The sequence below is a fragment of the Telmatherina bonti genome (genome assembly GCF_933228915.1).
Source record: "Telmatherina bonti genome assembly, chromosome: 11".
NCBI lineage: Eukaryota > Metazoa > Chordata > Actinopteri > Atheriniformes > Telmatherinidae > Telmatherina > Telmatherina bonti.
In genome coordinates this window covers 30,139,106-30,152,907 of record NC_136629.1, presented here as the reverse complement: position 1 = coordinate 30,152,907, position 13,802 = coordinate 30,139,106, and the positions used below count along the sequence as shown (strand labels likewise).

The 13,802-nt window shown below is 38.5% G+C and overlaps 1 protein-coding gene across 1 annotated transcript; it reads right to left on the bottom strand.

The window, feature by feature from the left end:
* Positions 1 to 555: 555 nt before the first annotated feature.
* Positions 556 to 2,657, bottom strand: nkx1.2la (NK1 transcription factor related 2-like,a; the record flags this gene model as incomplete). The annotated part of the gene is made up of 2 exons (XM_079249331.1): positions 556 to 1,166; positions 2,471 to 2,657. The coding sequence occupies 2 exons, from the start codon at positions 2,655 to 2,657 to the stop codon at positions 556 to 558; spliced, it is 798 nt and encodes a 265-aa protein (XP_079105457.1).
* Positions 2,658 to 13,802: the final 11,145 nt, after the last annotated feature.

Below are 13,802 nucleotides of genomic sequence, written 5' to 3'. Positions count from 1 at the left end.
TCGGTAGTAGTCATTTTGGTAAAATGAACGTGACATGAATATCCTAAATATCCTGCATCTGTAACTCATTAGAAACAGTACACACACCGTAACGTGTTTTATGCCGTTTTAATAAAGTTACACTGATAATGTTGTTTACATGACAACAGATACAAGATGTGTGATCCTGGCAGATGAAAAGATGTCTGAGAAATGTCACACTTTGACCTGTAAGACAAAACACTGACACAGTGAAGCATATGATGAGAGTCTTATCATGACTGAGCTGAGGAAAGATATTAATGTTTATAATTTGCGGAAAGACTCATAAACATTACATCTATTTGACTCACATTGTTTCATGGTAAACTGGAGACAGTCAAAAGCTTTCTTGGGCATTGCTTTTGTTTAAACTCCCTTTTAATCTGCTGGACAACAATAGAAAAATAAAAATAAGAACAATAATTATGGATTTCACAATTTCAGAACTCAGAAATAAATTTGTTCAAAAGTTGTAAAAATATCAAATAAAAATTGCTCAAAATGAAAATTTCCAAGCATTAATCTTGATTTGTTTTATAGATGTGGATTAAAATAAGTGGGCTGTACGAATCCACTTGGCATGAAGGGATGCAAGAGCCCCCCAGTGGATGAGAGGGGAACACCACCAGCCGTGTGAAAAATCACACTCCCAGAACTGAAGTTGGAGAAAGTTTGGTGGAAGCTGCCCGAACTTGAGACACAAGTTGTGGGGTTTGGACTGACGCTGACCAGAGAGCTAGAGCCGGGCTGCAGAGTGCTGTCCGCCCCGGGGTTCTGCTTTTTCCACTTCGTCCTCCTGTTCTGGAACCAGATTTTCACCTGGGTTTCGGTCAGACTTAAGGACAGGGCCAGATTTAGTCTCTCGCAGACTGATAAATATCGAGTAGCACGAAATTTGTTTTCCAAAGCCACCAGCTGTTCATATGTGAACGCTGTTCTGGCGCGCCTTGGTTTGGCGCAGGTCTGGTCCGGACGCCGGCGCTTCTGCGGGGAGGGGTCCAGTGGGGTGACTGTGGGCTTCCTGTCCTCGTGGTCCTGGTCGCCGGACTGACAGGACTCTGAGCGAGCCGGAGGGGAAATGACAAGGGGGTCATTAACAACTGAAGGATGTCTGAAGAGAGAAGGTTCTTCATCTCCTGTCTCCTCTCCTGCAAATATAAAAGAAAATACTTTCAACCCACATGGTCACCTCTTGCACTCAGTTTGAATGTGAATTAGTTTGTGCCATGGGATTCCATTTATAGCCAAACATTTGAGGAAACTAAACTAATTAAAGTCGAAAAAGTGCACTGAGGGCCAGTTGATAGTAGTTTTGGTTGAATAAAGTGGCATAATGCCATATTTGAAAGCTCGTCGTCACTGCGGTTCTCGACATAATTTTCTTTGCTTAGATTAAATTTAAAGCTTAATGATTGATTTTCAAGGGACAATTGAACAACTATGCTTTGTATACAAGGAGAAAAACTAAAAAAATAAAAAATAAAAAAAGTGGCCAAACTGGGCCATGATGCTGAAAAACAACTAAAAAAAACAGCAATCAGTTAAAAAAAAAAAAAAAAAAAAAAAGAAATCTAAGAAATCTTCTCTTCATTTATCAGTATCATGATGTCTGTCTGTGTTCGGTTTGAACAGCAGCTACTAAAAACATAGCTGACTATGTGAAGTGTCTGATTAGGACCCTAAGGACCCCAAGGAGCGGAAAGAAGCATTCAGAGCAGGGGAAGACTTGGTCACTAATCCCTAAATAATTTATAAACCGCACAGTGCTTCAAATGTCATGTTGCGGAAAGAAATCCCGTCTAAATCCAGCTTGGCCACCTCAGCCGTGACGTGCTAATGGAGTTTCATATTTGCGGGCGGATCGATAAATGTCATCTATTTAAAGGGAAGTTTTAATCGAACGATATTTAGGATCAGACATGGATGGGGTGTGAGGTTTGCACCTGCAAGGTGCTGGAGGGAGATATGCAGGAAGCAGTAATGGGATATCGATCAAAGCGCGCAGAGGCATCCTCAATGGGACGATTTAAACAATTATCTAGCCTGCCTGTCCCGGTGCCAATCACACACTGGGGCTCTGGGAGCAAGCCTTTGTGGTTTCCTTCAAAGGAAATGCAGCCTTGAAAATTAAGGGAAGGTCATACAAAGATGACTATAAATCTGATATATAGTATGGTGCTGCACCTTAAGTGGGAAAAAAAAATTTATTGTAAAAATCAAAGACATTTATTCATATGGGTTTTTCTTTTATGTTTATGATGTTTCAGTGTGCGAATTACCCATTGTGTATGGTGTCTATGTGATGATAAACATTTTTTTTCTTTTTATAATAGTGAATTTAGACCTTCATACGCCAACAAATATTGAAAATATATTGCACATGACCTTTTGAACTGGTATTAGCCCAAAGAAGAATCATCTGATTAAGAAAACGACTTGTTTTCTGTACCTGCATCTGCGCGCTCCTCTCTGAAGTCTCCATCCGCTGTGCAGTCCCACTCCAAACTTGTCCCGCCTGCATTTAGCGCAGGAAACTTCTCCTGGATGATGGAAAGTTCGTTTACTGCTTTGCTGTTAAATTTGTTCGGATCCAATATGTCTATTATAGAAAAAGAAATCTTATGACTGGACATCATGGTCACTCCTTGGGTTCCAGCATCCTCCGTAAAACAAGACTCGTGGAAAATAGAAAAAGGTGAACGCTGTGCGTAATTACGCGTGAGGAGAGAAACTTCCCTGTTCAGCCCACTTCTTGTCTTCCAGCTTCATGAGGACCGATTCAGTGTGCTCCCTCTGAGGTTGGACTTTGCCCCCTCTGGCTCTGTCAGTCAGTCTTGCAGCGTGAATGAAATGACCAGCGCGCGGTCTTTAAAAGCGTCTATCCCTCCTACCCCCCCCCCCCCCCCCCCCCCTTCTCTCACGCAGCCACGTGACGCAACACTATTAGTGTTTCACACGACTGCTTAATGGTCTCAAAGCGTTTGCCGATAATCACCCATATCATTAAATTCAATAACTGACGACCTGAAAGTAAATTGGACACAGATGGCACTTGATTAATCGGAGATAGTCCTGTCTTTGCAAAAGCTGGTTTAGCCGTTAGGACTAACAAAAATGTTTTGTCTTGTTAGATATCAACTGTTTATTTGACGTTTTAGTTTTCAAAATCACTGTGATTTAACCATAAATAACCTAGTGATTGAGTCATAATCAAATAGAGAAGGTGCATCTTTGAGTGTAATAGAACCATAGTAATAGAGTTACAGACAAGAGGTGACATCAAGGTAATGCACAGCAGGAAAAACTGCTGTTGAGCCAGAGCCATTTTTTTAAGACACCTCGTGTTTCTTTAAGCAAAATGACTTCACACAGCTTTGTTCTGCACATTTATCTTTTATGGTTAAGCACAACGTTGTCTTCTGTCTCAATTTAAATCAATAGGAGAGTAACTAAAATTATTGTGGTATGAAGTGAAGATTAAAGTTTATTCAACTACATTAGTATGGAATAGCATTTAGTGTGGCAATGCCCATATATTGCCCTGTTGTTTATTTTGTATTTTGTGCCCTCTTTGAAACTTGTCCCATTTATACTGTAATTTTCCTTGGATAAGTCAAAATGTCAGCATCCTCATATTATAAAGCACTAATATTACAAACAAACACACATTTTATATATACATACATATAGATATATATAAAATTTTGATCTTTAAAAAAACTACATGATTGCAGCTGATTGTTTTGTCAAGAAATGTGATTGATTTTTATTTATTATCAATTGCTTACTGGGTCTTGCCAATTGCAATTCAATATGAAGTGACACTGGGTTGTTTAAAGCTTAATGCCTAGCCATGGCTAAAATAACCAGCACTGGATCAATATTCTCTGCAGGTGTCCAATACAGATAAAACCTGATGGCTACAGTCATTTTGGACACTGGGAGGGAAGCCAGAAACTGCAACAGCACAAAAAAAAGCTTCTTTTTTTTTATCTTCTTCCAGTCCTTGAATTATTTTCATCTTGCCCTTATTATCCAAATAATGTATTTTAAAGTTGCATTATGTTTTTTTTATGTGGGATTAAATAGTTGAAAATAGTTATCCGCTTATGGAGATTAATCTGTGAGGTCTATGTTGTGTGAGGATGCGTAGATGGTATGTCTCTCCTGTGTTTTATTCTAGTTTTTCCCAACAGTGGTGACATGGGAGACCTAATCATGTTTACAGACTGTTAAAGCCTCCTATACAATTTCCTGTGTTACTTACACATCTCAAGGTAATTATTCTGCTCCATGGAGGTTTCATTGCTTCTCAGTTCCTCAGTTGTAGTCTGGTGGACCGGCATGGGCTGTAGTTACATAGTCAAACATTTGTCAAAGTCGCCCCTACAGGGTGTCTGTATCTCAGCATTTGCATGTGTATGACACTTGCACAGCTATTATTGTGGACCTTCCATATGAATAGAGCACACTGCACACTGGAGGTTTACAACTTCCTACAAGAAAGCCAAGTGGCTGGACATCTGTTTGTGTGGGACAGTGGGACAAAGGGACAAGCCCTGAGGACAAAGAGACCTTCAGGTAGATTTCAGAGAGAGGGAACAGCAGCTGGCTCAACTACGAGTCTGTTTGGACCTGAGCAAGACTTCAGAGAGAAGTGTTGGCTGTTATACACCGCAGGGAACCAAAGAGACACACTTCTATCCAAGACCCCCTCCAGGGTCAATAAAGTCCTCCTTTCACAGGGAGGCTTCCCCCAAGACTGATGAATGTATAATAATTTATCTAATGGCAGTGTAGCTTTATGAATTGTAACTTGACAAATAGACAGATTGAGCATCTTTTGTTTTCCCTGAGCTCCATCATCTCCCCGACTAACCTGCATCATAACACTCAAACAAAAGATCAGCAGAAGTCTGGGCGTCCGATGGGGAGGGATATGGCATGTACAGTCGCTGTACATTGCATTACAGCTTCTTTTATCCAGAGATTTGACAGCAAAGAGGAGATATTAGTAATAAAGAATAACAAAAAATCAAAAGTCCCACACGGTAAATTCAAATTGTTTTGGTGAATTTCATCTGAATTTTCACCTTTAACCTTTTAAGACCCGTCCCATCAAAAAATGGTAACAAAAAAGAAAAAAAAATTAAAAGTGTCTTATTATTATTATTATTATTATTATTATTATTATCATTATAGTGCCACCTTCTGCTTCCTTGTATCTATTAAGAGGCAGAAGACGAATCAGGTTGTGTTCAACTGGATTTTGAGCAAAGTTTTTAATTTTCTTTTTTTTTTTTTCTTTTTTAAATGGTACAAAATGTCTCAGAACCTGTATGTCAAGTATATTATGTTTGGCTTTATAGGGTTAATTCTGTCAGTATTTTGATTGATGAACAAATATCTACTACCTGAATGACATCACAAGTTGCTCATGTTTAGAGCTGGTTAGGAAAGTTTGCATGCTGTTGGAAGGAAATGGTTTGTCACTTAGAATCCATATCAGGCATATCGGAAATCCAATCAACCCTTGAATGGCATGTTTTATCCTACCCCTGTTAAAGCAAACTTTAATAATACAAATAAGTTTTCAGCTGAAACTATAAATATGCACCTTGTTTGGTCAAAGTCAAGTTTTTATGTAGCACGTCACAAACAATAGCAAAAGTTATCCATAATGCTGAGAAAAAGGGAAAAATCTCAGCTGATAACAAGATTATATGAGATATAATAAGATGTGAAACAATAAAAACAGAATTAAAATGAATAAAAAGAGATAAAAGCTAATTAAAATACTATTTAATTGCCCCACTCTACTCAAGTCAAAAGTGAAGAGGATGACTCAACACTTGAACAGTTGAATTTATCTCCAGTCCAAGTTGCGCATTTGGGGATTGTAAACTGTTTCCCAGGTTTGAGGCAGCTGCAACAAGAATTTGATCACATCTCTCTTTTTACATCTGGATCCTGGAACTATGATAAACTGGTGGGTCTAAAGTTAAGATTAAAATTAAGAAAAAGTTTAAGATTTATAAATTATTTTATAGATTTATAAATATTTTAATTTATTTTGAATTTATGGTTCTTTTTGTTATCCTGTCTGGTTTTTGGTTTTATTTAGTCGTTTTTCCTCATGTGTATTCTGCTTTGCTTCCTGCTCCTTGTTTATAAGTAGCCTACACCTAGTTTCATTTGATCATGTGCTTCATCTGCTCCCTGTTAAATCACATGTGTATAAATAAAACCCATGGTTTTCTTTCCCATTGCAAGTTCATGTTTGTTTTGTGTCACCACCTTGATCTTCAGTGCATCGATTAAGCTTTATTTCTCCACCAGTCCGACTCCTGCCTCAGCAACCTGCATTTGGGTCCATATCCTCCACAAATCTTGACAGAAGAGCATTCTATGAATATAATGTATTATTTTTATGTCCTACAAGGGCATAAATATTATGAAGCTCATTTAAACAAGATGAAAGCAATCCATTTAAAAAATAATAATAGTTAAGGAATAAAATATTAAAATCAATCTGGAAAGTAAGTCAGTAAAGAGATGCCAAGACCAAAGTTATCTGTTCATCCTTTTTTTTAAATCTAGTTTGAAAGACAAGCTGTACAATTTGAAAACAATACAGATAAAACTCCAGACCAGAGCTGGGCAACTCCGGTCCTCGAGAGCCACAGTCCTGCAAAGTGTTCAGAGTTTCCCTGCTGCAACACACCTGACACAAATCAATGGGTAATTACCTGACTAGTGCACAGCTTGATATCAAGGTCTGCACAAGTCTGGCAATCAAGTCTGATGTGTGTCAGGTGTGTTGCAACAGGGAACATTTGCAGTACAATGGCTTTCAAGGACTGGAGTTGCCCATCCCTGCTCCAGAGCATTAGATAATACATTACAACAGTTCAGTCCAGAAGAGGTGATATGAATATTTTTCTGGCTCTTTGCTGAGGAAGTGAGCCTTCATCTTGGCAGTCTCTCAAAATTGGGAAAAACAGGCCTCAAGAGCAGTACCAGTGATTATCCAGATGAAAAGAGCTGTTACCAAATCACACCCAGATTTTAGACTAATTTTAAACATCATAGGAAATTAAAATAGTACCCGAAATGGTTGCAGCAGGTTTCTGATGTCTAGTTTTAAAAGGAAATAGAAAAGCTGAATCTCATCTTCTCCAAAAAACTATTTGAAAGTATTGGACGTAAAATAGATCATTGGGGTACTTCACAAGTGAGAGGAGCAATAGAGGATCAAAATTTCCCCTAGGTTGTGGTACAGACTACTTCAACAAGCACCTTCCGAGCTGGTAAGACTGGTGAAAATGAATCATTTTTAAGGACATTTAAAAAGATTGATAACAATCTGTAAAATGAGTGAAAAAAGAACTCTTAACTATATTATAACAAGAGAGTGTGCAGACCTTAACCATGCCTCCCCCCCCCCCCCCCCCCAATGATTGTGAGAACTATTCTTGACTTTGAAGCTCTGGCAAAATTATTCCTATGCCCTCATAATGAAGACTTGTAAATTTCCTGAATGCATCCCCAAAATATAATCACTTCAAAATCACTTGAATCAGAATTGACTTTTACTATCATTGTTATACAACAACAAAAATTGAGCAGCTGCTCTTTAAATGGTGAAATTAAAATATTTACCAGTCTTTTTATACAAGTTCATTTTTCTATTTCTGAAATTTCCTGAAAATCAAATCAAAGCAAAATCTGTCTATAACTTTTTAAGTTATGTTGCTAACAGACAGAAAAATGTTTACACCAATAATAAAGAGTATAACTGTATGTTTTTCTTTTAATTCTCTCATGGTGGCAGCGTTAAGTTTAATTTATTGCTGCACATTTGCTTTATCTTTACTCAAAGGCAGTTGACTTAGACTTAGACTGGTTTTATTATCATTCATATCTGCACAAGTGTACACAGAACAAACTTTTGTTGCACTGAGTCATCAACAGTGTTGAAAATTTATAAAATATGCAAATAAATAGTAGAAAATAAAATAGAATAAAATACTGTACAACATAAAATACTGTGAAATGTACCATATGATACCAGAATGTGCAAAATGTAAACGTCAGATGGCATTGATGTTTGCTCATTTTAGATGCAGTGTGTTTCTTAACAGGCAGAAAGCTTTACTCTTCTGACCATGTTCCTGTCTGTACCCCAGGCCTCCTTTCAGCTAGACCTCTCTGTTTGTTTGACTCTCTCTGACAACAAGGTCAGTGGCATTGCCCAGTAATTGTCCTAACGGCCTGTGTACCTGTTGGGTGGAGGCGAGTAATGAGAGTTTTTCATTATAGGCGGGACGGGTGAGTGCGCCTGGCAGATGCTGACAGGCAGCAGATGTGTAAAGTTGGGGGGTGATTTGTAAAGGGGTCAACTGCATCACAGTGGAGATGGAGGGCAATGCAGGGTGGGGGGAAATTATGTTGAGGGACACTGTCAGTCATTGTGCACCCCCTGTCACCACGAGGTAAAGGTCAGTTCAAACACTGTTGTCAGTTTACAGCCTTACTGTCATGCAGGCAAAGTGCACAAACTTTCCTGCTCTTCTTGGATGAAAAAGATCATCCCATTGTCATCAGTACTAGTCACATTTATGCAAGAAAGAATAAAAACTTGTTTTGAACATTTGCTGTTACAGTTTCTCTCCCTAAAAGTCCAAACTTAAACGTAAAAAGTGTTCAAAGCCAAACATGAAAACTTTATGCATCATCCAAGCGTCTAATATACCAGGTAACACTGAGCACCTGATTCTAAATTATAAGAGCATAAAATATCCACCTTTCATTGCTTTTCATTTACTAAAGAGATTTTATCCACTTTCATGTTTCCATTATTTACCTGTTCTCAGTCCCCCATGCTCAGCAACTGTTGTTGATGTTCCTAAATGCCTAAAATACCCCCAGATTTTTCAACATGTGGAGCACCCCTACTGCCTTTCTGCAACTTTTAAAAGCATTTCTTTTCCAACATACCTGAATCAAGTAGCCTAATTCCCTCCTCTGCATGTCATTTAGCTCTGCAGCAACCTAGTAATGAGCCATTCCTCCGCTTCAGGTGTGTTGGACAAGGGTTGCATCTAAGAGTTTCAGAATGGTAGATCTCGAGGATGGAACTTGGGCACCCCTGGCCTAAAGCTGAGCATGCTGTGAGGCAGATTCTCAGTTAGGGTTCATATTTATTGTTTAGCATTTTTGATAACATAAATGATTATTAACCATTTTAGGCACTTAACTGACAGTCTGGTTCAGTATAAATATTTGTATATTGATTATAAGATAAAATAGATTCATATTTGTCTAGTTCAGGGGCAGACAACTCCAGTCCTCGGGGGCCGCAGCCCTGCAACTGTTAAGAGTTTCCCTGCTCCAACACACCTGTCTCAAATCAATGGATATTTACCAGACTTGTGCAGAATTTGATGTCAAGCTTTTGTCTTTCCAACATGAGTTGAAAGGAACATATCTTTACATGAGCTTCTCTTGATTTTTTTTTGCACATTTACAAACGTTGCTTGTGCCGTTTGTTTTTCCATGTAGCAGTACAGTGGACAAAGTTAGCAGATTTGCTGGCACAGCCTGACCTTAGAATAGAAGAAAATACTATTACTGACTGTGCAAAATTTTTTTCTTGTGTCTTAACATTGTTGCCTGTGATGTTGGAAGTTTCTAGACCCAAGGAAGTACAAAAAGCTTTGTCAGTGTAACGCTACAATGCAAGACTAAGCTGCTATGTTGTCTGTGGCTTCTTAAATCACACATCCAGCAGGAACTTATTTACTCTCTTCTTCACATAGCTTTTGGATGTACTCCATCTCAGATATCAGTTAATTTTTTTTTATTTTCATTGAAATAACAATGAATCAATGATCAGGGCACATAATCTCATTTCCAACCCCTAATTTAAGACACAGTGCAACTGTCTACCATCAGAAAATAGAGTTGATCTGTTGGTAGTTTGGCAACATCTTCCACACAAAAACTGCAGCTGCAGTGACAGGAAGGTGAGTGTTTGGGTGACTGGAAGAAAGAGTGCTCTATTAAAAAGACCAAAGGCGACCAACAGTCATAAAGAGCTTAATCTGAATGTTTTCCACAGAGCTGAGGCCTGCTGGTAATGGCTCCGGCATCTGTACAGAGCTCACTGTCACTCAACGGGAGCATTGATTAGCCATTGTTCTGAGAAGGTCACATCATAATTCATTTACAATAATTAGTCTCGCAGTGCCACCTGCACTCCTTCTCTCGTTTGCCACGTTAAATTACGAGCAACCATCACAGTTCACGCGTGGAACAATGAAGATATATCCGCGACGTAAAGGCAAGAGCTATTAGTTACATTATTTAAATGGACCCGTTTAAGCCTGGGGAGCTGTCTTTATGAAGGGCAATTAGGCAATAACCGTAATTGATAATTCATGCTAATTCCAATAAGGAAATATAAATAGTGGGTGAAGGATTAATCATCATTGTGGTTAAGCAGGCAAAAGCCATGGTGCAGGACGAGTGGGCGCAATGGAAGCCAATGGATTACCATCCATTCATCTCCATCTAGTGAATAAACAGATTGTCTTTGTCCCTTTGTATTTTTCTATTGACCATTATCTCTGTTTTGTTTGTGTGTCCTTGCCAAATAGCTCAGGAGTTTGTGAACCTGTGAGGTTGTTAGCGAGCTGACTGGGCAACGTATCTCTGCAACAGTGGATGTTACTGGAGATCTGGTGTCTTTCCATCCATCCTCAGATTAAAGTTATGGCGTCAAAAGACAATAAGTTATTTATTCATATCTGAGGAAGACTCCATATTTAAAGGGAGAATATAATGAGTTAAAGCTCTAGTTTATAACATTTAAAGAAATGTTTTGGCAGAGCTGCAACATAAGTTTTATTGCTTTGTTTCACTGATGCATCTACTTGCAGTGTACTATTTTGTCGGGTGTCAGTTTAAAAGCAGAATGGTCAGAAATGACATTTTCTGCAATGTGCATGCAAGGAACTTGCAAAATCTTTGCTCATAAGCTACAGTTTAATTCACAATTATCTCAATTGTTTTTTGCACAACTGATTCTGCATTTTCATCAGTGAATTGGCACCGTCACATTTATACAACATAGATCATGACCTTTGAACCCTGAGCAACAAAGATGAAACTGTATGTTGCGATTGAACACATTGATATCACATGGCACAATGAAACTTATTCCCTCATACAAACACATTCAGACTCACGTCTTGTTAACCAGCAGTGAGGTTAAACTACATTAGAATTAGTCCGTTTCTTCCAAGCCACCCACGGAAGCATCTGCAGTCTAAATAGCTGCATTGTCAACATACACTTTGTCTTTGGTCTAAGAGGAGACAACGGGGAGATTTAAATACAAATACCAAGCTGTCTTAGCTGAGCAAACAAATGAACAATAACTGAGCTCTTTGGTGGAATGTTTACCCAGATGCGGCTCTGTGTTTGACTTTATTGCTTTATTCACATGGATTTGAATTAATCATTGGGGTTTTTATGAATGTGTGTAAGAGAAAATAGGGCGGAAAAAAGAATAAGGAAGACTTTTTGGGCAAATCAACTTACATGTTTGTATTCACTTATATGGAGTAAATAAGAATAGTTTAAAGAAATATGGTAGATTTAATTATTTAGAAAAAGAATAATTGTTTATCATAAGGATGAGCCAATTCTGGAAAGTAATCTTGCAATGTGTTATCCTGTATCTTGAAGAAACAAGAATTTACAAAACACTGCATCTTGATCTTGTTTTATTGTGTTGGTATTCTATTTTTCAGAAGGGATTGGATGTTGCGACTATAAATAAACTGCTTTTGCTTCACTTTGTGAGAAAGCTGAAATTGACATTTGGCACAAAACACAAATACTTCTTCAGTTCCACATTTTAACATTATACGGTGTTCAGATGGGCCCCTGCACCATGAGGCCCCCACATTCACTGGTTGTAATTGCTACAATGAGAGCTGGATCAGTGGAGCTGCTCTAATCAATAAAGTCTTCATCAACCATTTCCCCTGATGATTCTCCCTCATTTCTCCCTTAATTGTTCTTTTTCATCAAACAAGCTCTGTGCCGTGAGCATGTGTGTGCGTCTTTGTATGTTTGTGTGTTCCCAGGGGCTTGTGCTTCAGTCCTCCCTCTCAGTGCTCCCTCAGCTAACAGATTGCTGATGGAAGTTGGGCTGCAAACAGCAGAGGAAACCTTTGACTCTTATGACTAGAGTGTGATCTCTGTGGGAGGAGGATTACTGTTGATCCAGGCTCACACTTCCCCAGAGCAGCCGCACTCCTGTCACTGAGCATCATCACTGCCTCAAAAGAAAACCTGAAGCTGCTCATGTGATGGCATAGCTTTGTTAAAATTTAATAATAATTTCATCAAGAAGATCAGACCTGACAAATAAGGTGTTACTTGCTCGTGTGCAAGTTGCATGTCAAGATTTTAAAAATGCATAACATGTGAAACAGTACTGGTTGTGCAGGAAGATGCCGCAGATTGTTCTTCACCTGCTAAAATGCATCATTTAAAGGCTCCATTTATCCTGCATGGCTGTTACAACATGTAAATTCAATGAGCATTCTTGTTTATGACTAGGCAGATATCTGTGTTTTGACTTGTTGTATTTATAAAATGTGATTTTTTATTTTTGTAATTTGGGAAAACAAACTATTTAAAGATATAATACTAAAAAAAGAAAGTACTGACAACACTTGAAAAAGAACTTTAGGTGGAAACTAAACTGAACAAGTGATTCATCTTAATGCAGCTTAAATAAACACATTTAACAACTTTATGCCTTTTTTGTTATGTTTCATGTTAGTCAAAACAACTCCACAAACTGGTGGCAAAGGTTTCTGCCTCTACATTCATTTGTTTTATTACCTCTTGAACACACTGACCAGCTTTCATTGTGGCCCTGTAACCTTTATCTTCTGAGCATTTTGACCGCCACCAAAGAATCAGAAATGATTGCAGTATAATTGTTTTCATTTAGCCCTTATTGCCCTTCTGTGCTAGTAAAATGGTTTGGGTCCCCTCTTTCCCCCAGAGAGAAGAGTCGCCAGCTTTCATAAGGCATCCCCCCCTTCTCATCTGCCTCTGCAGGCACCATCGCCCATGTGAAGCGTCAAGCCGTCTAAGGACCGACTCTGACACAAGGCTGGATGCTATGATATTCAGATAGAGTGGCTACTGTGTGTCTCTCCGATGCGAAGGCAGATTGTTAACCTTCCCTGCATTCTTAATTTCCAACTTAGAAAAGTTTATTGATAAAAAGGATTTCCATAAGTTAATGCACATCAATAATTCCTCTTTAAATATTTCAGATTATGCTGTGAATCATAAATAAGCTAATTTGAGCCGAAGCTCTTCAATCACATGTGGTGCTACTGCTCCAGACATCACCACATGGTTCCTGAAATTTGGACAACCTGCCATTACCTTATTGTTTAAACCCTATAATATAGACTAAAGTGCATAATTTAAGAAATGCTAGGCAAACATCTTTTGGAGGTCACTTTATGTCATCGTGCGTATGGATGATGTCCTCTGACTCACATTTGGCATGTTTACATTGTGCTTATAGGTCAACCAACCACTGAGGAGGGGGAGAGTGGAATTAAAAATAATGGTTGTCTGAAAATACATCTCAGTGTTTGCCTTTTTCAAAACTCCCCATCTTACTGTTTAGACATCACAAATCTCTTAAGTTTAAAGTCTTGAATGACTGCATTTCCATG